The 24895-nt window shown below is 41.5% G+C and overlaps 1 protein-coding gene and 1 non-coding gene across 2 annotated transcripts in view; one reads left to right on the top strand and one right to left on the bottom strand.

Annotated features, from left to right (window-relative positions):
- GIPC2 (GIPC PDZ domain containing family member 2) overlaps positions 1–24895 on the top strand; it is an 88531-nt gene that overhangs the window by 26291 nt on the left and 37345 nt on the right. Inside the window, exons 2-3 of the mRNA XM_030866031.3 lie at positions 2915–3100; positions 12880–13060. Of these exons, the coding sequence (XP_030721891.1) occupies positions 2915–3100; positions 12880–13060 (367 nt within the window). The remainder of the gene's footprint in view (positions 1–2914; positions 3101–12879; positions 13061–24895) is intronic.
- Positions 7467–7573, bottom strand: LOC115858397 (U6 spliceosomal RNA). Its single transcript, XR_004041633.1, has one exon. It is a non-coding gene; the product is annotated as a U6 spliceosomal RNA (small nuclear RNA).

Below are 24895 nucleotides of genomic sequence, written 5' to 3'. Positions count from 1 at the left end.
TTCTACTCACTTTCCATCTTTTTGAGAAAGGAAGCCAGAAAAGCTGTTTTCTATGCATACTACCTCCCCCTGACTAACCATGATTAATGATTTTTGTTAGTGGACTAATTATACCACTGACTTCACAACTGGAATAAGAAATAGGAGCCATTATTGGCTTAAATGACTCGCCGCCCCCCGTGAATAATAAAAATTTAACACCAGTGAGTATTTGCAAAGAGTAACTATAAAGCCGAATATATTATGTCTTCACCGGGATACAAAGGTTAACAACCCTTTGTGTTAAAGGCCCACCAGTTAGAACAGCTCACTACAGACCTGGGTGTAAAGAGGAAAGGGCAGCGGCAGTAGTTCTTCCCTGTAGGCGTTAATTCTTCTGTACCCTTTGGCCTCTTCCTTGTCTTTATCACTAGTACCTTTTATATACCTCTGGGATTTGATAAGGGATTTGCCAACCATGCTGGACCTCTAACTGTAGAGCAGGGAGAGCTGTTCCAATTCAGACTTTTTTTTTTCCTTGCGGTACGCGGGCCTCTCACTGTTGTGGCCTCTCCCGTTGCGGAGCACAGGCTCTGGACGCGCAGGCTCAGCGGCCATGGCTCACGGGCCCAGGCGCTCCGCGGCATGTGGGATCTTCCCGGACCGGGGCACGAACCCGTGTCCCCTGCATCGGCAGGCGGACTCTCAACCACTGCACCACCAGGGAAGCCCCAGACATATTTTGATAGGGCTTAAAAAGCCATTTAACAAATAGTAATTGCACAGTTTCTGGGCTTCCAGAGGCTTATGGATGCATTAAAACTCAAGGTTCCAGGGGAATCAGGAATGGTGTGAAACTCAGGGAGGTTGGGAGAGGGTTGGAAGTGAGGGCTGAAGCAAGTCTCAGGGATGGAGGAAAGGCTGACTATATCTTTGGCAAATGTTCCTTGATAACAAAAGGTAAAAATTTTCATTTAGCCATTTTGATATAAAAAACCTGTATTAGGGATTTACCTGGCGGTCCAGTGGTTAGGACTCTGTGCTTTCACTGCCGAGGGCCCCTACCGCCAAAAGAAAGAAAGTTTTGTTTGGTATGTAGAAGGTACTCAATAAATATTTATTTATTGAACTTAGTCTTTTTTTTTTTAAGATTTAATTTTATTTATCTTTGGCTGCATTGGGTCTTCGTTTCTGCATGCAGGCTTTCTCTAGTTGCGGTGAGCGGGGGCTACTCTTCGTTGCAGTGAGCAGGCTTCTCCTTGCGGTGGCTTCTCTTGTTGAGGAGCGTGGGCTCTAGGTGCATGGGCTTCAGTAGTTGTGGCACTCGGGTTCAGTAGTTGTGGCACATGGGCTTAGTTGCTTCACTTGGCATGTGGGGTCTTCCTGGACCAGGAATTAGACCCATGTCCCCTGCATTGGCAGGCGGATTCCTATCCACTGTGCCACCCAGGAAGTCCCGAACTTAATCTTGAAACCAATGGCATGTTCTTAACCCTCCTTCTCCTCTTCCATTTTTTATCTGGGCCTCACAAATTACCCAAATTACAGTTGGCAAACTTAAGAGTAGCATTGCAGATTTTAGTAAAATGAATTGTATTTTTGAAGGAAAATGAGGTCAAATAAAGACTGGGTAAACGTAAGAAGTCCCTTTAAAACCTCCACACAACTTCTTGCCATTTCAGTCTTTCTGTTTCTACCATTAAGTGAATTTGATCAAGTTGCATTAGCCTCTCCAGACCTCAGTTCCCCCTTTCTTAAAGCCAAGGGATTGGGACTTCCCTGGTGGCGCAGTGGTTAAGAATCTGCCTGCCAACGCAGGGGACATAGGTTCAAGCCCTGATCCGGGAAGATCCCACATGCTGGGGAGCAACTAAGCCTGTGCGCCCCAGCTACTGAGCCTGTGCTCTAGAGCCTGTGAGCCATGGCTACTGAGCCCACGTGCCACAACTACTGAAGCATGTGTGCCTAGAGCCCATGCTCCGCAACGAGAAGCCACTGCAGTGAGGAGCCCGCGCACCACAACAAAGAGTAGCCCCCACTCGCTGCAACTAGAGAAAGCCCATGTGCAGCAGCGAAGATCCAATGCAGCCAAAAATGAATAAATAGATTTATTAAAAAAAAAAAAAAGCCAAGGGATTGGACTAGTCAAGGTCCGTTTTAGACATTTTTGTTTTACTACCTCATTCATTAATTACTTTCTTTCTTTTTTTTTTTTTTTGCGGTACGCGGGCCTCTCACTGTTGTGGCCTCTCCCGTTGCGGAGCACAGGCTCTGGACGCGCAGGCTCAGTGGCCATGGCTCACAGGCCCAGCCGCTCCGCGGCATGTGGGATCTTCCCGGACCAGGGCACGAACCCGTGTCCCATGCATCGGCAGGAGGACTCTCAACCACTGTGCCACCAGGGAAACCCACTAATTACTTTCTTAAGCACAAAAATGCAAAATAAATAAAAATTTCCTCATTTAAAAAAGCAAATTTTCCAAAATAGTCTTGCCTGTGTTTTCATTGTGGTATACATATCATGACCCCACCTTTGGGAACACAACCTTCGATGTCAACATTGTAAATGGCAAGTAACATAGGAGTGTAAACCACTACGAAGTTGGTGAGACCTGAGCTTGAATCCTGGCTCTGACAAATAATATCTTTGTGACCTTAGACAAATTGCTTACTTTCATTAAGTCTTGATTTTCTTATTGGTAATATGGAGACGATAATGTATTTATAAAGCTATTGTGGGGATTAAATATGATAATGGATATAAATTGCTTAACACAGAGCTTGGCCTATAGGAAACAGTTCATATCACCTAACGTTAATGATATAACTGCTTACATCATAAATTGAGGACTATTTCACTCAAGTATTAAATAAACTAATGATCAGAATGTTTTCCTGGTGGAAACTGACCTAAAATATTTCTTTCTCTTTGCAGATCTTATATTGCACTTTAAATACACCTAAAGTTGACATGGGAAAACTCTTAGGAGCACAGATAGGTCTTGAAGATTTCATATTTGCCCATGTGAAAGGGATCAAAAAAGAAGTGAATGTGTATAAATCTGAGGATTCACTTGGTCTCACCATTACAGATAATGGTGCTGGCTATGCTTTTATAAAGGTAAGTCTTAAAAAATAACTGTGTGACTTAACTGAGGGTAACATATAATCTATATTATATGAAAATCTACCAGGTCAGAGAAAGTTTGAAATGATCTTTGGAGTGAGAGCTGACTCGACAGCGATGGATGGGTTGGTAATGTTTCCTTTAAAAAATGTTTCAAAGACACTATTCTTTTTTTTAAAATTAATTTATTTTATTTAATTCATTTTTGCTGGGTTGGGTCTCCTTTGCTGCGCGTGGGCTTTCTCTAGTTGCGGCGAGCAGGGGCTACTCTTTGCTGCATTGCACGGACCTCTTATTGTGGTGGCTTCTCCGTTGCGGCGAGCGGGGGGCTTCAGGAACTGCCGTGTGTGGGCTTAGTTGCTCTGCAGCATGTGGGATCTTCCTGGACCAGGGCTCGAACTGCGTCGCCTGCATTGGCAGGCGGATTCTTAACCACTGCACCACCAGGGAAGTCCCAACACCATTCTTTTGTTTACTCTTTCCTTGATTTTTTTTTTTTTTTTGATTTTTTTTTTTTTCCTTCAGATTAAACTTCCTCTAGAATTTAGCATTTACTGAAAAGGAAAGCCTGGCCCTGGTGCCTACTTATCCTCATGGGATCTTGTAGGTCTGTTGCTCGTCAGCATGTGACTTCCATGCTGATTGCCATTGATTTTGTGTTATTTCCAAGAGCACATATTTTTGGCCACCTTATTTTCTTTAAAAAAATGCTCTTCAGTGGGCTTTCCTGGTGGTGCAGTGGTTGAGAGTCTGCCTGCCGATGCAGGGGACACGGGTTCGTGTCCCGGTCTGGGAAGATCCCACATGCCGTGGAGCAGCTAGGCTCGTGAGCCATGGCCGCTAAGCCTGCGTGTCCGGAGCCTGTGCTCTGCAACAGGAGAGGCCACAACAGTGAGAGGCCCGCGTCCCGCCAAAAAAAAAAAAAAAATGCTCTTCAAAAATATCTGAACATATACAGTTGACTCTTTAACAACACAGGTTTGAAATGTGTGGGTCCACTCAGATTTTTTTCAATAGTAAACATTACAGTGTAATGCAGTCCAGGTTGGTTGAATCTATGGATGTGGAACTGTGAATATGGGGAACTGTTCACATGGTGGGATTTTTTTTTTTTTAATGCTCACAACAATTCCATTTGGTATCATGTTTTCTTTTTAATTACTTTTTTGTTGAGATGTAACAGATGTACACCTTTAACGAATGTTTACAGATCTGTGTAAACACCACCTAGAGTAAGGGAAATTTCATTTCCCTCACCCAGAAGCCTCCCTTGTGCTCCTTCTCGGTCAGTACCCTTCCCCCACAAAGGTAGCCACTATTTTGACCTCTATCACCATAGTTTTGCTTGTTTTTGAACTTCATGCAAGTGGAATCACATATTATGTACTCTGCTGTTTCTGGCTTTTGCTCAACATGTCTGTGAGGTTCATCTCTGGGTAGGCACTATTATCAACTGTTATAGATGTAGAAACAGGTTTGGGAAGGTTAAGCAGCTTGCCCAGAGTTAATGCAGCTGGACAAATTCAGGATTTGAATCCAAGCGATCTGACTCCAGAGCTGGCAATCCTACCCACTGAGCTTAGAATTAGTGATAAAATTTCATGCCTTTTTTTGGTCCAGATCCTTGATTTGCTGATGCATTGTCATCACTGAAAAAAATAGCCTTAGGGAAGTTATCTTCTTAACTGTAAATAGTACTTTAATTAACTTCCCACTTGATAGAATGGCTATTTTTAGCTCTGCAAAAGATATGACTCTGCTGAAGGTTGAGCGGGTGACCAAATGGAAAATCCGTGAGTTGGGAAAGTCATGTGGGATTATCTGGGGGAAGCTCAGGACATGAGGTACATGGAGCAATGCCATTCTAATGTCATCAGGGAAGGGCTTGGAAGTTTTGCAAGGGAAGGGCTTGGAAGTTTTGCAAACACGCATGGATTTTTTAGATCTTAGCCTCTGATGTCCAGAGCTTGTGTTTCTATTTTTTTATGTCCCTTCAGACATGTGCCTGCCTCAGATTACTAGTCACTAGCCCTGTGGGGACAGAGAACATGGTGTCAAAGAGAAAGTGGAGCCTAAGCCAAACCTCCAACTTACAGTTCAACTTAGAAAAGAAATGAATATCATACTGTGTACAAGGTTGATATGATGTTTTAAAAATTGTGGAGGGCATGATTTCAGACTTACTGAAAGAGTGTAATAACAAAGAACTCACATGATACCCTTTAATCAAAAAAGTTTTACCATTTGCCACATTTGCTTTATTCTCTTAAACACACATATACATATATGTAATTTTTCCTGAACCATTGGAAAAAGTGGAGTGCATGTATTATGTCTCTTTATCCAGTAATACTTCAGAATGTAGTTTCTAAGAACAAAGATATTCTCTTTAGTATACCTACAGTACAGTTATGAAATTCAGAAAAACTAACAGCGATACAATACTGTCAAACTAATCTAATGTCCATATTGCAATTTTATCAGTTGTCCTAGTAATGCATTTTTTTCCTGGAATAAGTCCAATACAGGATCATGTATTTCATTTAGTTATCATGTCTTTTTAGTCATCTTTACTCTAGAATAGTTCCTCAGCCTTTTATAGAATATCCCTCAATTTGGACTTTTCTGATGTCTCTTTATGTTGTGAAACCGGTTATTATGCATTTTTGGCAAGAAAATTAGATAAGTGATGTTGTGTCCTTCTCAGTGTATTACCTCAGAAGATGCATTTTATTGGTTTGTCTCACTATTCATGATGTTAATTTTTTCCCTTGTGTAAGGTGGTGGCTGCCAGTCTTATTCACTGCAAAGTTATATTTTCCTTTGTAATTAATAATTTGTGGAGAGATACTTTGAGATTATGTATATATCTTGTTCTCTTAGTCACACCCCACACACTTAGCATCTATTGATGAGTCTTGCCTGACTCGGTCTTTAATGGTTGCAAAATGGTGGTCTTTCTAATTCCATCATTTCCTATATATATTTTTAAAACATTCTATTATAATAAAGCACTCCACTTATTTATTATCTATTAACAATGAACACATGATTTTTAAATTAATTTTTATTGGAATATAGTTGATTATACAATGTTGTGTTAGTTTCTGCTGTACAGCAAAGTGAATCAGATACATATACATAAATCTACTCTTTTTTAGATTCTTTTCCCATGTAGGTCATTACAGAGTATTGAGAAGAGTTCCCTGTGCTATACAGTAGGTCCTTATTAGTTGTCAATTTCTTATTCAGTGGGTCCATTACCATCATTTATTTTGATACTCCAGTTTCCTGAGATTTGTCCTGCAGGAGTCCTTTTCAGCTGGCTCCTGTATCCTTTTGACCTGCCTCCCATTATTTTATTGAGCAATTCCTTCCTTTCTGGTACAACAAGATGTTCTACGATCATCTTTTATCTTGTTTTCCCCAGGCTTGGAATCAACCATTCTTCAAGGAGCTCTCTTTTTTAGTGAGGATGGGTATTTCAAAATCAAGATCTGAGCTGGTCGCATGCATTCATTGCTACCTGAGTGTCAGTGTTCCTAGGTCCTTTCAGTTACCACAGAAAGGGTTAGAAAACATGTATTTTAGGAATTATGATTTCATAATTATGCCTCCAATCTAATCCTGCCCCACAAGGTGCTACCTTGGCTTCCCCACTAAAATATTTGCTCTCAAGATTATTGAAATATTTACTTATTTCCTTAGTTCTACAATATACATAAAATAGTTTCAGAATTGCTGTATTTGTACTCTGAAAAATCTATTAAGAGTTCAAGATTTCTATGCATTTTTTTGTCTTTAAATGTATGTACACAAAGTATTCTCTTCAGAAGTTAACTTGGAATAGGTTCTCACTTGCCCCTCCTTCCCCCACCCCATGATTTTTTTTCTTTTCTTCTTCTGTACGCGGGCCTCTCACTGTTGTGGCCTCTCCCGTTGCGGAGCACAGGCTCCGGACGCGCAGGCTCAGCGGCCATGGCTCGCAGGCCCAGCCGCTCCGGGGCATGTGGGATCCTCCCGGACCGGGGCACGAACCCGTGTCCCCTGCATCGGCAGGCGGACTCTCAACGACTGTGCCACCAGGGAACCCTCCCCCACCCACCCCATGAATTTTATTCATTTGAAATACTGTTGAATCCATTTGCTTCTATTCAAATTGAGTTTGAGTTTTTCCTCTCATGTTGATTTAATTTTCTGAGTATGTAAAATGGTTTCAAAAGTTAAAACTATAATAAAAGATGTATTCAGAGATGTCGCTCCTTCTGTGATCCCCATTTACTCATTTTCCCCACTCCTTAAAGTAATCAATTTTGTTAATTTCTGGCTCACTCTTCCAGTGTTTTTGCCAAGATAAGCAGAAAAAATGTAATGTTCCAAGAGTTCGCATGTCATCCTTGTTTGGGGACTATGCTAATCTTCTCTGTATGGTTCCAATTTTAGTGTATGTGCTGCTGAAATGAGTACTTGATATGCTTTTAGCAGTGGCTGCAAATCAGTGAAGGTTGATGTAAGAGAACAGTGTTGTGGGGATTCAGACAAGGGTGAGGAGGAAGGAGTCCATGATTAGGAAGGCAGTGCAGTGGTGTATAGGACCACGGACTTTAGAATCAGGCCTGCTTTTGGTCTTGCTTCAACCATTTATTTACTTGCTGTGTGACCTTGGACAAGTCATTAAAGTCATTTCTGTGCCTTCTCTCAAATGGAATATTAGCACCTACTTTATAGGATTATTTGGGTATAAACTGATGACACCTCTGAAATGTTTGATAGTACTTATAATTGATAGCTAATAACTTAATAAATAGCAACAACAACAAATCATCACATACTTAGGAGATGAGATCGATGGCAGAGAAATGTATTTACTAGTACCACATGGTTCTCACTGATAAGCCTCTTCAGGTGGAAAGACAGCAGACTTAAACATGTATAACTTTTGTACCCAAGTCTTAACATTTCCCAGGAAAATATATATAAATAACTTAATCAGAAAAATCAGAGTATACTTACAACAAACTCTACAAATTCCTAAAATAGTTCAAGACCAGAGTTGGCATACATTTTCTATAAAGGGCCAGGTAGTGAATATTTTAGGCTTCATTAAATTTTAGGGTCATACAATCTTTGTTGCAACTACTCAACTCAACGTTGTAGCACAGAAGTTATATACAATACTTAAACTATGAGCATAGATGTCTTTTAGTAAAATCTTCTTTATGGACACTGTAATCTGAATTTTGTATAATTTTCACATGTCACAGATATTCTTTTATTTTTTCCCAACCATTAAAAAAGGTAAAACCATTCATAACTCATGGGTCGTATAAAAACAAGTGGTAGGCCAGATTTGACCTCCGAACTCTTGTTTCCTTTTCCCTAGTTTAACAGAAGAGAATACTTATAGATTCAAAATAAAAATAAGGGCTTATACTATGCAATTAAGAAATGAAAACCTAAGTTGATTTAGAATTGAAGTAACTTATAAATAACCACAGAACTGTCATTTTCAGAATATCTTATAGAAATCTGTATACTTTGGGATACTTTTACTTTACTAGAACTAAATCACATTTTAGCATGATCCTTTGAGAAATATGGTACTCATATATTTCTAATATTTTGATTATTTATCCAGAACTAATAATTGTACAAGATTAAGGGACTCGGGGGGCGGGGGCGGGGGCAGTTCTGGGATGGAAGCTAGGATCTCTGAGAAGAGGCATGTAAAGCAAGAATAGAAGTGGTGATCTGAGAAAAGAGGTAATATTTGAGATCTGGAGGCCATGATATAGATGAAGAACAGCTTTAGTAGAGGTAAGAAAAAGTAAAGTAGGAGGGTGGAGTTTGTAAAAAAAAAAAAAAGTTCAAAGATGATAGGTCACCTTTTTCCAGCTTTATTGAGGTATAGTTGACATATAACATGGTGTAAATTTAAGGTGTACAATGTATTGATTTGATACACTTAGTATCGTAAAATGATTATCAAGGTGATAGATCATCTTGGATAACTACAACCCCAAACTCCGGTCTTGAGTCAGAAGATCTTGAATTATTCATGTGACTTTCTTTCTTTCTTAACCAGACATTTGGGTTAGTTAGATCTGTTTGATTGGGAGTGTTTTGAGGAAAGAGCATGATGTCTCATAATTATACCACCTCTCTTTGAAAACCAGTTTTCTTATTTATTAGCTGTGTTATTTTGGTTAAGCCATGTCATCACTGTGCTTTGATTTCTTCATTCACTAAAGGAATATTAAATATTTCCCCTCCCAGGTGTGTTAGGACTAAATGAAATAGCTATTTACAATTGTTGTCTGCATGTTTATTATTATGAACAAGGTTTGAGGACAGTGTTTGGAGGGTCAGCAGCAGAGACTCAGAGTTGCTGACCATGTGGGCAGGGTCGGCTCAAACGACCTCGAGTCAATGCTTAAGACTTTGAGGATGGTGGGATGCCACCCTAGAGTTCTGCGGATTTGTGATGAGAAGATAGAATTTTGTAACTATATGGGATGAGTTAATAGAAGTTAATATAATAACGGTCTGAAATGTTTGGGAACCTCTACGTTTAATAATATTGTAAATCCTACCTTCCAAAAAATATTTAATGTTGTCTTCACATTTTGCAGCATCAAGCTCCAAAGCCAGATGAGAGAAAGTTCTAAGTGTTTAAGAGAATGATATTAAGTAACTCAGTAAATATAAATATAGAATTAATGCCTCTTTTTTCTTGCTGGTCCTTTGTGCCCGAGTAGCACTTTTAGCAATATTATTAATCTATATCAAGTTATGGTATGATTATTAAAGTATATTAAATTGCAGAAACTTGTTTCAGTTGCTACCTCATTCTTTTTTTTTTTTTTTTTTTTGCGGTATGCGGGCCTCTCACTGTTGCGGCCTCTCCCATTGCGGAGCACAGGCTCCGGATGCGCAGGCTTAGCGGCCACGGCTCACAGGCCCAGCCGCTCCGCGGCATGTGGGATCTTCCCGGACCGGGGCACGAACCCGTGTCCCATGCATCGGCAGGCGGACTCTCAACCACTGCGCCATCAGGGAAGCCCGCTACCTCATTCTTTATTCTATCTATTTAGGAAGCTAAGGCTCAGGTCACCCACAAAATATATCATCAGTGTCTCCCACTTTGCTTCTATATCTGATTCACCTATGGTGCCTTTCTCCAAGTTTCTTATGTCGATTTTCCTCTCTCTTCATCCCAGATTCTTATCCACTGGCCCTGATGATTACATATGCATTGACTTTTCTCTTGCCCACCTGGATTCTCACCTTGCTACCTGCTGACTTCTGGTAATTGCCCTTCCTCCCTCTCTCTGGGCACCTTTCTTGTGACCTGTGGCTACTCATAGGTCCTGGTGACCCTAGATTTCTGTTACTCTGCCATTTAATTTACTGGTAAGATTCATACATGTCTTTAAAGTCTTTCATTTAGTTTTATATAGTGCTTATTTTTAATAAAATTACAACAGTAAGTCTTAAACTAAAAATATGTGGAACTGAAATTTGTATGGTATAGTTGATCAAAGGAAAAAATAGGTTCAGAATGTATCAAGAAACAACTTAGAATAAAAATGAAGAAAGTCAGAGTTATAGATTTTCATATTCTCTAGTGACTTAAGAAAGGTTAGATGACAGAATATTACATTTTTTTGCTTTGTTTCTTTAAACTCTAATCTTTTGTTTAATCTCACTTATGTTTCTATGACAGTTTGAAAACTCCAGGTGTACTGAGTGGTTTGTTACCACTCAGTACAGTGTTTGTTACCCTTGTTTGTTTCTCTAGTTTATGTGTCAAATATGGACTTACTAAAAAAACATTGTCACTTAGATTATGAAATTTCTGGTTTTTTTCCTTTAAAATTAACTACCTGTAATGACAATAATCTCCGTGTGAATAAGCATTATTGTGTCATTAGCATAAAGCCTGTTAACAGTTATTACAATGAACATATCAGTGTTCTTAAAATTGGGGGGGGGGTGAAAAAGAAACCCACTGTAAGTTTTGGTATAATTTAAAATTGTAATACAATTTAAAAATTAAAAATGCCCAACCTTTCTAGGTTAGTCTTCTACAACTTGTTTTTTCTTATGACAGTATTATGGAGATGTTGGGGTACTTGAGATCGGTTTGTCTCTCAACTCGTGGACGCAGTAATCAATCCCCTGCTGCCTCAGAAGATGTTGTTACTCCACCTGGCAAGAGTGGGGAATACACACACTTCAGTTACACAATAGCAGCAGCCCCTAATATTTCCAGCCTGTCATTCTCACAAAGGATTTGTGATGCCCGAGGCAGACTGTGGCCTGCATTTTGCCGTGTTCCTCACCACTGTTGAAGAATTTGTACATCCTCTGTGGGGCTGTTACCTGTGCAGAGTTTTCTGGAGCTTCCGTCCCTAAAATCTTTTCAGAAATTCTTAGGATTATGTTAGGGAGTCTTACACCTCATCTTGAAACTCTGTGCTACTGATATATTGTACATACCTATGATAGAGTTAGGAAAGACCAATTTGATATTTCTCCTTGGGTCCTAAGTTCTCCTCACCTAAGATATATGAATGAAAAGCGATGGTATAACATCCTTCTCATTGGCTCCACAACTGGTAACCACACCTGTCTCTTAAGTATCAATATTCTTTTTTTTTTTTTTTTTTTTTGCAGTACGCGGGCCTCTCACTGTGTGGCCTCTCCCGTTGCGGAGCACAGGCTCCGGACGCGCAGGCTCAGCAGCCATGGCTCATGGGCCCAGCCGCTCCGTGGCATGTGGGATCTTCCCGGACCGGGGCACGAACCCGCGTCCCCTGTATCGGCAGGCGGACTCTCAACCACTGCGCCACCAGGGAAGCCCAAGTATCAATATTCTTAACTACCAATTCTTGTCTTGCATTTGTAACTAAGGTTTAAAAAACTGTAGCTGGTAGAAGAAGCTCAAGCTTTATTCTGATGTAATGGGCCTCATGTTGAAATGATTCAACAATCATTTATGGAGGGACTTTTCTGTGCAGATGTTGTGCTAGGCAAAGGGCAGTGGTGAAGAAGACCATCTCTGTCCCCAAGGATATTACAGTTCAGTAGTGGAGACTGAGAGATAAATGAACAATTGCAGTATGGTTTGTTGAACTTGGCAAATTCCTTGATCTTCTGATCGAGACATGAGACTCTCATAAAGTTTGTTAAAATTAATTGAGATGGCGAATGTAAAGTACCTAGCTTAGAGCTCAACTTATGTAGCAGAAAGTACTACATGAGAGTGGCACCTTACCTAGTCTTGGAGTGGGCTGGGAGGTGTCAGGAAAAGCTACTCAGAGGAGGTGGTGACTGTGATGGAAGCTGAATTCTGAATGATAAATAAGAATGGTTGGGGGACTTCCCTGGTGGCGCAGCGGTTGAGAGTCCGCCTGCCGATGCAGGGGACACGGGTTCGTGCCCCGGTCCAGGAGGATCCCACATGCCCCGGAGCGGCTGGGCCCGCGAGCCATGGCCGCTGAGCCTGTGCGTCCGGAGCCTGTGCTCCGCAACGGGAGGGGTCACAACAGTGAGAGGCCCCCGTACCGCAAAAAAAAAAAAAAAAAAAAAAAAAAAAAGAATGGTTGGGAGTAGGATGGTTGTCTTTGTTGTTTGGGCTTCTGTCTTTAACTGAACATTAAACTGCCTTGTTGATGTGTCAGTATATTGTATGTAATGTCTCAAGAGCACGATAAGTAATGTTACACAGTGCTATTTTATATTAAGTATTACCCTTCATTTTCTTTCAGAGAATTAAAGATGGCAGCATAATTGACTCAGTTAAAACAATCTGTGTGGGGGATCACATTGAAGCCATCAATGGAGAAACTATCCTTGGGTGGCGTCACTTTGATGTTGCTAAGAAGTTAAAGGAATTAAAAAAAGAGGAACTCTTTACCTTGAAGTTAATAGAACCTAAGAAGGCCTTTGGTAAGTCGGTTTGGTTTATCTTTCTCAGGGAAATGAGTACTGTGATATGGTACCATGTGCTTTTGTATATCAGTTAAGAACATAGGAAGTGATAGATAAGCTCTACTTATAAGGAAAACAACCATTGAAGGAGAAAAAGATTACCTAGAAGGACATTTTCTTAAAAAGACATTTTGGAGTTATAAAGTGTCATGTATAGTGACTCAATTTGCTCCAAGCTTGAAGAACAGCACCTTGTATTGCGTTCATCTTGCCGAGCAGGGAGATTTTTGACTGAGCTCTCTGAACAGTGGTATCTGTCACTCATGGACCTCAATAGCAAAAATTTTAGTTACACACAGAATTGGTATTTAAAGTAGTTATTTGGTCTATTTTAAAGACTTCCTTCAATACTCTTCCTCCATTGGCATTTTAAACTTGGCAGTGTGGAATGGTATGAAATTGCTTCTACTTTGGTGTGACATCTGTACTTGCTTGGTTTTAGCCATGGCAGCTGTGTTCCAACTGCTGTTCAAACCCCTAGGGCTATCTCATCTACAGGAAAATGTGCCAGCTTCTCTCTCACTACCCAGAACTATTTTAATAAGCCAAATGATGGCCTAGTGTTCATCAGTGTTAAAATATCTTCAGCAGAATCATTCTCAGCCTGCCCTTGCTCATCTGTGACTCCACCCACCTTATGTTCTTTCCTTTGCTCACAAAGCATAAATATTCCTTATAGTTTGTCTCTAATGGCTTTTCTCAGGGCAGTTAATGACAATGATGAGTGAATGCAGTGGGTCTGGGCAGTTATATTTCCCCACCCTAAGCAAGTAAGGGGCAGATCCTAGCCATACGAAATTGAAACACTTTCTCTGCTTCCAAGCAATTCTGTGCCATTTAATAGAAATGCAGTGTAGGTGGTATTGCTTGTGGGTGACAGAGTTCCAAGAAGATGTAAGAAAAGGATGCCTTATGCCAGTAGTGCTCCTGGAGGGACCATTCTAGGAACCACTGCTGCGGATACCGTGGTTCTGCATGGTACATCACAGCATCTGAGCTCACTTCCCACAGAGGAAGGTGGGCCATCACGCAGAGTTCTATCCAGCAGCCCCTTTTGAAATGGCTTTATTTGGTAACCAACTTCCCAGGTATCACAGCATATAAACTGATAGGATGTAGGCAGTTTGAGATAAACAGTATCTGATTTAGACTCTTTGTAAATCAAAATTATTCTCTTAGTACAGCTCAAGAAATATAATTTCTTTCTACATTTATTTCTACCATAGAATCTGTTTTCCAGAGTCGATCTCTTCCTGTTTTTCCTTGTCTGCATATAAATTGTGTGGTCCCTGTGTTCTTTTGTAGAAAGTTGCTGGTACACCTTAACTTGGATGTTAGGTTGGTAATAGTCTTGGATGTTACAGAGGTCATTGTATTTGGGTATTATTGCTCCATGATTAGATTTTTTTCCTTCAGTATTTGAGATACATGTATGGACGGTTGGTGTACTTCACTGCCTTATGTGTCTGCGTTGGCTGAACCTGCTCTTTTGCTTCATATGAATTCCATGGACACATTTGAAAAGGAGTTTCCTAATGGGGGTATATTATTTCAGGCAGCTCACATTCTGGTGGTATGAGTTAGGATACCTGGAGATTGATTTTGGGGCAGTGACAAGTTTTTATTTTCCATGGTTTCAATGGCAGCTTAACTCAATGTAACACCTGCTGGTGTATATGCATTTTTCACTCTGTAGATCAAGGTTTGCCTCTGGGCCCTAGCCCGGGGATTTCTCTTAGAAGTAGGCCTTGCTTCTCTTTCCACCCTTCAGCCCTTAATTTTGGTGCCTGTCTTTTTGACTCTAGGATAAAGGCAATGCTAGCTTGTTCCTTACCCTGTGGCCTTATTCCAGCACTTAGCTCTTTGCCAGGGAGGGAATATACATCAGGAGGTACTTGGGGGACCAGTCTTGGCCCCATTCTCTCCATCCCCATCTTATCTTTTGCTATGTTTCCTTCCTTCCTGTGTTTTTCTAGCATTTTCATTGATTCATTGATTCAAATTTAAAGTCCTTCATGATCTGACTCTGTCATCATGGATTCCTACCAGGAGAAAGGGCCAGTCTACATGAGGCAGAATTCTCTTCTTTGCATTCAGATAGCTTCAGCCAAGATGGCCTAAGTCATTTCTTGGACTTAACCAAAAGCTGTCAGAAATAGCCATACAATCCAGTACCTTGAGATTTTCCTATCAGCTTCCCAAAGATTTAGCCTGGGGAGGCATGTGGACTGTGTCCCAAAATATAGGAGGGAATAATGTAGTTGGCTGCTTTGTGCTGGCATAGCAGGTATGATGAACACAACTTCTTAACCGCTGATGAGGGAATCCGTACTGCCTGTTTTATTTCCATATTTTACACCCACCACTATCCACACTCCACTTCTAGGGGCCACTATATGTGTCAAGATTCTTTGAGAGCTACAGAATAAGCACTATCTAATTTAAGGAAAAGACATTTTTGGGAAAGACTATCAAGTAGGTCTCAGAAACAAAGAAAGTTCAATCAAGTCTTGGAAAGGTAGGAACTGAGGCTGTTTCAGGGATGTGTGAACAAGGAGCCCTTCATGGTACTGGCTTAATTGACTCCCTCCAGTTATTTCCTGTCTTCATGTTACCCCACTTAGGATTCAAATTCCTGGGAGGGGGGTACTTATTAGGTCATGTGTCTGTCTTGATAGTGGGGAAGGCAGACTACATAATTGACAGGCCCACCAAAATCACACAGAACAGTGAAGGGGAGGAAGTTTCCTTTTGGGTAGGAAAAGGCAGATGTCCATTTAACCATTTCTCTAAGCTTTTACGTCTTGTTCTTTAGGTAGAGAAGTGTTTGTTTTCTCTTGACTTTGAATCTGACTCTATCCATGCATGATGCTGTTAGTCTGGTGTATCAGAATGAGTCTGGAGGGAGGAGGGTATTGTCAACTGGCTTTGGGTGTCTAGTCTTAAGGATTTTATTATTCTACTAAGTTTTGGGTGCTATATAGATGGCTGTTTGGCAGTGGGCTATCTGGAGACCATGACAGTATCTAACTTTCTTTCAGGGAAAGGCTAAAGCCATATTCTTCTTGGTGCTGGCCACCACATTTGGAAGGGACCTCACTCCGTAGATTTGGACTACACTTCTTGAAGGTCCTTCATTTATGTATCCCACAAATAATTTGAGAATCTGCTGTGTTCCAGGTACTCTGCTATGCCTAGCAGATACTAAGAAAAAAAGACTAAGTTATAGCTCCTGCCTCTTGAGAAGCTCACAGTCTAGCAGGAAGCTGTTATGGACTGAATTGTGTCCCCCTAAAATTTGTATGTTGAAGTCCTAATCTCCAGTACCTCAGAATGTGACAATATTTGGAGATAGGATCTTCAAAGAGGTAACTAAGTTAAAATGACGTCATTAGGGTGGCCCCCTGGTCCAATATGACTGGTGTATTTACAAGAAGAGAAAAATTGGACATGGAGACATGTAGGAGGCGAATGCCTTGTGAACGTGAACTGCAAGCCAAGGAGAGAGGCCTCAGAAGAAAGTAACCCTGGTAACAGACGTCTAGCCCCCATAACTGTAGGAAAATAAGTTTTTGTTGTTTAAGCCATGTGGTCCTTTGTTATGGCAGCCCCAGGAAACTAATACAGAGGCCAAGAAGCAAAAAAAGAAAATATAGTGCAAGTTCTTTGACTATGGCAGTAGATCTTGGACTTCGTGACAATATAGAAGGTATAGGTTGGGTGTCTTAGCAGTCCTTTGGCCTTGGGCAGATGGCAAGAACTTACCAATATGTTTTCATTCAATGAATATTTGAGTAATTAGTATATACTGGTCTTAGGGTGTTAGTTGCTGGGATAAGAGTCACTGTTCATCGAGAAACAACTGTGTTCCATCACCATACTACATACTTGGTATTCCATAAATAAGATCCAGTTCTTGCCTTCAAGAAATGCATGTCTAGGGACTTCCCTGGTGGCTCAGTGGTTAAGAGTCCGCCTGCCAGTGCAGGGGACACGGGTTCAATCCCTGGTCCGGGAAGATCCCACATGCTGCGGAGCAACTAAGCCTGTGTGCCACAACTACTGAGCTTGCCCTCTAGAGCCTGCAAGCCACAACTACTGAAGCCTGTGTGCCACAACTACTGAGGCCCGTGCTCTGCAACAAGAGAAGCCACCACAATGAGAAGCCTGCACACTGCAACGAAGAGTAGCCCCCGCTCGCTGCAACTAGAGAAAGCCAGTGCAGCAGCAAAGACCCAACACAGCCAAAAAAAAAGAAGAAAAGAAAAGAAAAACAACTCATGTCTAGTGAGAAGAGATGGATATGAAAAAATTTCAATAAAGGGTGTTAGAGGTGATAGAATGTACTGGAGGTCTAAAAGTGGGATACATCAAACCAACCAAGGAGTTTAGGAAAAGCTTCCTGGAGAAGGAGTTTGAGCTGAATCCTAAGAGGCTTACTCAAGGAACGAATCAGGGAAGGTTGTCCTAGGGAGTAGGAATAGAACAAACAAAGGTGCAGAAGCATGAAGCAGTATGATATACCTTAGAATACGATGTATGTGGGTGTGATTGGAATAGAGGTTATAGGTTGTGGTGTGGCAAGAGACAAAGCCCAAGAGTCAGTGGGCACCAAATTATCAAGGGCCTTATGTATATAGATAAAGAGTGGACAGTGGAGAACCACTGAAGGGGTTTAGGCAGGGGAGAAGCATAATGAGACCTGGATTTTAGAGAGGTATTTTGGAGACTATGTCACAGAGGTAGGGTATGAGTAAAAAGTCAGGAAGTCAATAAAAACTCTATTGTGTTGAGGAGAAGCAAGATGAAATCCGGAGACAGTGCCAGTAGGCATGGAGATAAGAAATGGTTCTGAGGATTAGATGGTGGTGCGCTGGAGCCATTAGTGCCCGTCTCTTTTCAATTCCATGTTCAGTGGCATCAAGTCGGTTGCTTGAAATTGGCCCTGGTGTGGTATTTGCGTCACAGAAATAGAGAAGTGCTGCAAGGCAGGGCTTTTTTTTTTTTTTTTTTAACCTGGAAAGGTGACTGTTAAACATTTACCTGCATACCACTGAATATTAAGAAGGTAAAATTGGTAACGCATTGGATGTTGAGGTATAGGAAAAGAAGTTGCAAATGATCATCCACAGATCTGTGGATTGTGTGTGGTGCTCTTCCTTGAGAGGAGGAAAACTGGAAAAGAAAGATTTGGGCGAGGAGACAGGGAAGAGAGATTGTACTTACAGTACCATTTTGGCCTTACAAGTTTGAAATCTGTGGGACAGTTCAGTTGGAAATGCGTTAGACGTAGATGGGCATTTAGAATTGGGGCCTAGGGAATGGGATTTCTGAGTAACTTGAAGCCATGGAAGTAGATCCAGTTACTCAGAGTAATAAGAGAAAAAGGCCAAAAACAGAGCCCTGGGGGAACCCCAACATTCAAGGGATAGAAAGAGAAGGAGTCAGCACAGTGAGGAATGGCTGGACTTGGAAGAGCCAGCTTCTGGGTGGCCTTTACCCAAGCACTCAAGGAACAAGTCACTTGTCCCAAGAGCAGACGCGCCATCGCAGCTTTCTTAAGTTGGCTATGGGACTCTGAGGGAGGAATAAACACTATTATAAAACATACCCTCAGAATCTCCTCTGCTGGTTTAAATAGCTGTTTTTCAGCCAGTAGGTCTCAACTAGTGTGTTCGGAGCACAAAGTAGAATAGAACTGAAAATTTCATAGTGCTTTGTGCCTAGTAAGGGTAAGCATTGTTTCAGTTTCAATGTTTCTGTGTATGCATATGGGTGTCTCAGATATGTAATATATGTCATGATATAATGTATTATATATATTTGTCACTGTGTCACAGCAAAAAAACCACAGAAAACAAAAAACAAAAACATTTGAAAACGACTGGTTTAAATGACCCCCTTGTTGAAAACTTGTAATTTAATGGGAAATCTTATTCATACCTAACATGGTTTCTCCTGGTCAGCTGCATTCCAATCCAAATTTTCCATCTTCTAGCCATGAGTTGATGGCAGCCTTCCCAGTTCTTATCAAGTATCGGCTGGAATGTCTCTAGTGGTAATTTTTTTAGGGCATGGCTCACTTCCTTTTCTCTTTAGCCAGTGAAAAGGAAGATGTCTCCACAATGAGCTCAACCCTTCAGAGTTTGCCCTGTAAACCTAGATTTTCCCAGGGCTGTGAAAATTCATTCTTCCATTTAACTGGCTGAAGGATCAGACTAGTTCAACTGGTTTGTTTTCTTACGAGGCCTTTTAATTATTAAATGTTATGAGGCCTTGATTTTATTTAGATGAGTCTCCACTTAACTTATCCTGGAGAATTTCTTTAATTTGTAATTGTTCCACTTTATGGAAAGAGGTTTGTGGAAGGAGGTATGAAATGTATCAGTAAAGTGTTTTGAAAACAAAGGGAGTTGAAAGAATGTTGGCCTCCTGAAGCATCGATAGTCCTTGTTTTGGGGTTAGATTTTGTTACAGATCTCTGGGCTATGTCTTCTTTTAGAGACCTCATTTCTGTGCTATGTGCCCATCAGAATAGGATGTTCAGTATGTGAAGTACGTCCGATTCCCTTGAGTCATTCACAGCTGGAAAACTTGTACCTCATCTTCGTGATTCAGCTTAACTAATGTGCTCATTTTCAAAGACTAAGTCTATTTGCTATTAAGAGAAACTTTGGCTTTTAAGTATTATGACTTCTTAGATAGACACTTCAAACATTAAAAAAATACTCTCTACTATTCATGCTATTTTGAGTGAACACTTTTCAAGCAACAGTGCTTTTGGTACTTTTTTTTTCTTTCTTAATTATTTTTGGCTGCGTTGGGTCTTCGTTACTGCGCCTGGGCTTTCTCTAGTTGCGGCGAGCTGGGGCTACTCTTTGTTGCGGTGCGCGGGCTTCTCATTGCGGTGGCTTCTCTTGTTGTGGAGCATGGGCTCTAGGCTCTTGGGCTTCAGTAGTTGTGGCACACGGGCTCTAGAGCACAGGCTCAATAGCTGTGGCGCACGGGCTTAGTTGCTCCGTGGCATGTGGGATCTTCACGGACCAGGGTTCGAACCCATGTTCCCTGCATTGGCAGGTGGATTCTTAACCACTGTGCCACCAGGGAAGTCCGGTACTTTTATATATACTGAATTCTACTAAATATCCTGTGGAATATGAAAAAAGTTACAAAAGGGACAACAAAGTGTAAGTAGTTAAGTACGTAGACTCTGCCACATATGGGCTGTGTGTTAATGTGACATTGGGTAAATTAACCTTTCTGTGCTTTGGTTTCCTCACACAAAAAGTAAAGATAATAATATCGACCACATTGGGCCATTGTGAGGATTAAATGATTAAACACAAAAACAATCAGAACAGTCCCTGGTGCATATAAGTCTTTGGTGGAAGTTAGCTGCTATTATTACTACTGATACTATCTTGAAGGTGTAGCCCTTTCTTTAAGGAGTAATTTTAGAAACAGGATGAACCCCACATGAAGCAAGACAAACAATGTGGGTGAGTTGGTGATTAGCAAATATTTGTTGAGAACTCTGGCACTCTTCCGGATCGTGGAAAGACAGATGGTAAATCACATCTCATATCAAATAATGAACTATATCAGTATGTCATTGTCATAGCTGCCGTTCACTTTTCTAAGTACTTTCTAAGTCGGAAATAATTTAATCCTTACAGCCATTCTAAAAAGTTAAGCAATCTGTCCAAGATTTTAGAGTTAGCTAGTGAACGCGGGAGGTAGGCTTCTAACCCCTGCAGTGAGCCTCCAGAGCCAGCCCCTAACAGCTGTAATGGATGAGTCAGCATGTTTACTGTCCTCAAGGAGCTTGCAATTTACATAAGGAGGCAGATATATTAAGAATCAGGTAGTTTGGGCTTCCCTGGTGGCGTAGTGGTTGAGAGTTCGCCTGCCGATGCAGGGGACACGGGTTTGTGCCCCGGTCCGGGAAGATCCCATGGCCTAGCCGCTGAGCCTGTGCGTCCGAAGCCTGTGCTCCGCAACGGGAGAGGCCACAACAGTGAGAGGCCCGCGAACCCACCCCCCCCCAAAAAAAAGAATCAGGTAGTTTATCAATAACCGTAATAGCTACCATTTGAAGCAATTGCTTATTAGAAGCAATATGGTATAATGGTTAAAGGCATAGATTCTGAGCCACACTGCTTGGGTTGAATTCCTACCTCTGCTGCTTACTTCCTATGTGATCTTGGACTGCTTACTTACTCCCTTCTGTGCCTGTTTACTTATCCATAAAGTGTTGTGGGGATTGAATGTGTTAATATAGGTAAAGCACTTAGAATAGTGCTTGGCACACAGTGCTGCATAAATGTAAGTCATTGCTACTAGGACTTCTATTCTGGCCTGATTCAATCCTTGTGTCATTCCTATGAAGGTTTTCTAGATAAGTAAACTGAGGCTTTGGGCAGTTGAATACCTCCCTGAGGTCATAGTACTCCATTCCTGTTTGCTCCTGAGGCTTCTGCGCTTAACAGTATGTGTTACTGCCTCTTAGACTATAATGCAAACCATATGATATGTGCTGTAATGCAGATTTAAACGAAGGGCAGTTCAGCTGAGAGCTGATTTGTCCATGACGGAGAAGGGTCCTGAAGCTGAGAGGGAGGGAGGCTGGGAGCAGTGGTAAGATTGCGAAGGAATTTTCCCAAAGTGATAAGCCATGGGACAGATGGCTTATATAGCATGTCCCACCAGTATCAAGGACCAGTGTCCCATTCCCATGTAACTCCCCATGAGAAGTGATAGGACTCCTGATAGAGTTGCAAAGGGATATCAGGGCTGTGAGAGCTGTGACCTTGCCATCTGAGGTGAAAGAGCTCCTGTGCCCTGGGCTTGGACACACTGACTTGGAGGTCAAGCTTCAGAGTAGGATCTATGTTGGACTGAGCACCATATCAGCCCTCTGGATCCCGAGAAGGGGAGACTCCCAAAGCAAAAACCAAGACTCAGTTTCTCACCAAACCTGTGGAGTGAGGGGCTCCCAGTCAGATTCAACCTGACATTTCTTTTCTCCAGAACTGTGGAGCAAAAATTTAAATCCACTACAGACATTTAAGTGGGTGTTTAAATGGGGAAAGATATGAGTAGGTGAGAAGGATTCCTGAAGAAGATTGCACTTGAACTTGGCCTTGCAGGATGGCAGGGGAAGTACAGACAAGGAAGGAGGGTTTCCTGTGGAAAAGAGTCTTGGAGGGACTGCAGCAAATCAGGCTGCAAAAACAGCTCCAGGCCATGTTAAGAAGACCTCTGAAAACTAGGGGGGGAACCTGAGCTTGTCGGAGAGGATAATAGGGAATCATGGAGATATTAGAACTGAAGAATGAAATGATGAAATAGACTCTGGGGAGTTAAGCCCGGAGGAGGAATGTTGGCTGTATTTGATTGGAGGAGAAACCACGTCAGAAGCTGCTGCAGTAGTCCAGGAGGAAATAATAAGGGCTGGGATTGGAGGCAGCAGTGGGAATTCGCATGAAAGAAGAAAGCCTGAGTAATACTGCAGAGGCACAACTAGAGGTTAGAGATGGGTTGATGCACTTTAGCTAAAAGAGGGAGAGAGAAGGTTTGGAAGAAGCAGATGTAACCCCAGGTTTCTATCGTTGGAGCCTGTGATAAAAGTGATCATTGGAAATGGGGCCATTGGATGTAGTAATGGTTTGGGAGAAAGGGAGAGAAGTTTAATTTTAGATGTATTGCATTTTATGTGACAGTGGCACTCTCATGTATGTTTTGGCAAAGGTTTAAAGCACTCACAGTGACAAATTTGGGGGCTAGAACATGCCACTTAATCATCTTTTCATGTCATAGAGTTTGTTCTGCCTTTCTTATATCTAGCTAGACATTGGTTTGGCATTTACCACAAAAATACTATGGAAGAAGATAAATGAAGAGCCAAGTTCTCTTTTGTGGGGTGTGGCAATGTGTTAGATGAATGCTGGGTGTAACCGATAAATGTGTTTTCAGTGTAAAGACTCAGTTGGATAAAGACCTAGGCTAAATATTCACTCTTTTCTACTCTAGCTATAAACTCTCTCTAAGGGAAAACTTATTAAATGCTCATGTTTTTAATCTAAGAAAGGTAAAATTATTATAATCTATAATACTGAAAGCTCTGTAATCTGTATTTCCCATGTCACTTACCCTAAACAGTGATTGATTTCTCTTAGAACTACAATGTTTAAGGAGCCTTTGGAATTAATAACAACCATGAGTGGAAGGTAGATAATAGTTCTCAGCTGTCTGTAAGCTTGATCATTAAAATAGCCACATAGGATGAAGGGGTCAAAACTGATGCTAGCATGGAAGTGGCTTCCTTAATATGGTAGAACAGTGTGAAGATAATATAACTTATTGGTCTAATTGCTCTTTTTCTAATAATACACATTTCTAATAATACACATTCTTCCCATTGTATAATGGGAAGTGTCATGTAATTGTAAGACAATGGATCTGACAAATTATACTCAAAACTGTCAGAGTATGCCTTCAGAAAAATGTAAGCAGATAAACAGTTCCCTTTGTGTATGGGAAAATGCTTGATATATTAAGTGAAAAGACAGATTACAAAACAATGTACAGTAATATCCCGTTTTTTGTAAAAAACTATCTTTACATGTAGAAGAAGTGACTTGCTGTATATGTATATTGAAATGTTAACAGTTATCTCTGGTGGTGTGTTTATGAATGACTTGTTTCTTTAGGTTTCTTGTGTTTCTCACGTTTTAAATACAAAATATTAACTTTTATAACCAGAAAACAATTATTTTAAAAAAAGTCTAGCGGGCTTCCCTGGTGGCGCAGTGGTTGAGAGTCCGCCTGCCAATGCAGGGGACATGGGCTCGTGCCCCGGTCCGGGAAGATCCCACATGCCGCGGAGCGGCTAGGCCCGTGAGCCATGGCCACTGAGCCTGCACGTCCGGAGCCTGTGCTCCGCAACGGGAGAGGCCACAACAGTGAGAGGCCCGCATACCGCAAAAAATAAAAAAATTAAAAAAAAAAAAAAAAAAAAAGTCTAGCATTCCTAGTCTAGGAAGTAGAGAAATGGAATCATTCCACTTTTAGTAGCTTTATAATTTTTAACTGTATGATCATACTTATTTTAAACAGCTTTCTTTAACATTATCTTAAATGGTTCCATGTTAGAAATGTGGTAGATTATATTGTATCAACTTTTTAAATTGACAGGATTGTGTGTTTTTTGGTTTTTTTTTTTTTGCGTTATGCGGGCCTCTCACTGTTGCGGCCTGTCTCGTTGCGGAGCACAGGCTCCAGACGCGCAGGCCCAGTGGGCCATGGCTCACGGGCCCAGCCGCTCCGCGGCACGCGGGATCCTCCCGGACCGGGGCACGAACCCTCGTCCCCCGCATCGGAAGGCGGACTCCCAACCACTGCGCCACCAGGGAAGCCCCCTGTATTTTTTTTAATATGAACTAGACATTTTATTTTATTTTATTTATTTATTTATGTTTAGTTTTGGCTGCCTTGGGTCTTTGTTGCTGCGCGCGGGCTTTCCCTAGTTGTGGAGAGCAGCGGCTACTCTTTGTTGCGGTGCTCGGGCTTCTCATTGGGTGGCTTCTCTTGTTGTGGAGCACGGGCTCTAGGCGCGCAGTCTTCAGTAGTTGTGGCACTCGGGCTCAGTAGTTGTGGCTCACGGGCTCTAGAGCGCAGGCTGAGTAGTTGTGGCGCACGGGCTTAGCTGCTCCGCGGCACGTGGGATCTTCCCTGAGCAGGGCTCGAACCCTTGTCTCCTGCATTGGCGGGCGGATTCTTAACCACTGTGCC

This window comes from Globicephala melas, chromosome 1 (assembly GCF_963455315.2).
Source record: "Globicephala melas chromosome 1, mGloMel1.2, whole genome shotgun sequence".
NCBI classification, from domain to species: domain Eukaryota; kingdom Metazoa; phylum Chordata; class Mammalia; order Artiodactyla; family Delphinidae; genus Globicephala; species Globicephala melas.
The sequence above is the reverse complement of the archived record's forward strand: the minus strand, read 5'-3'. Positions and strand labels throughout refer to the sequence as shown.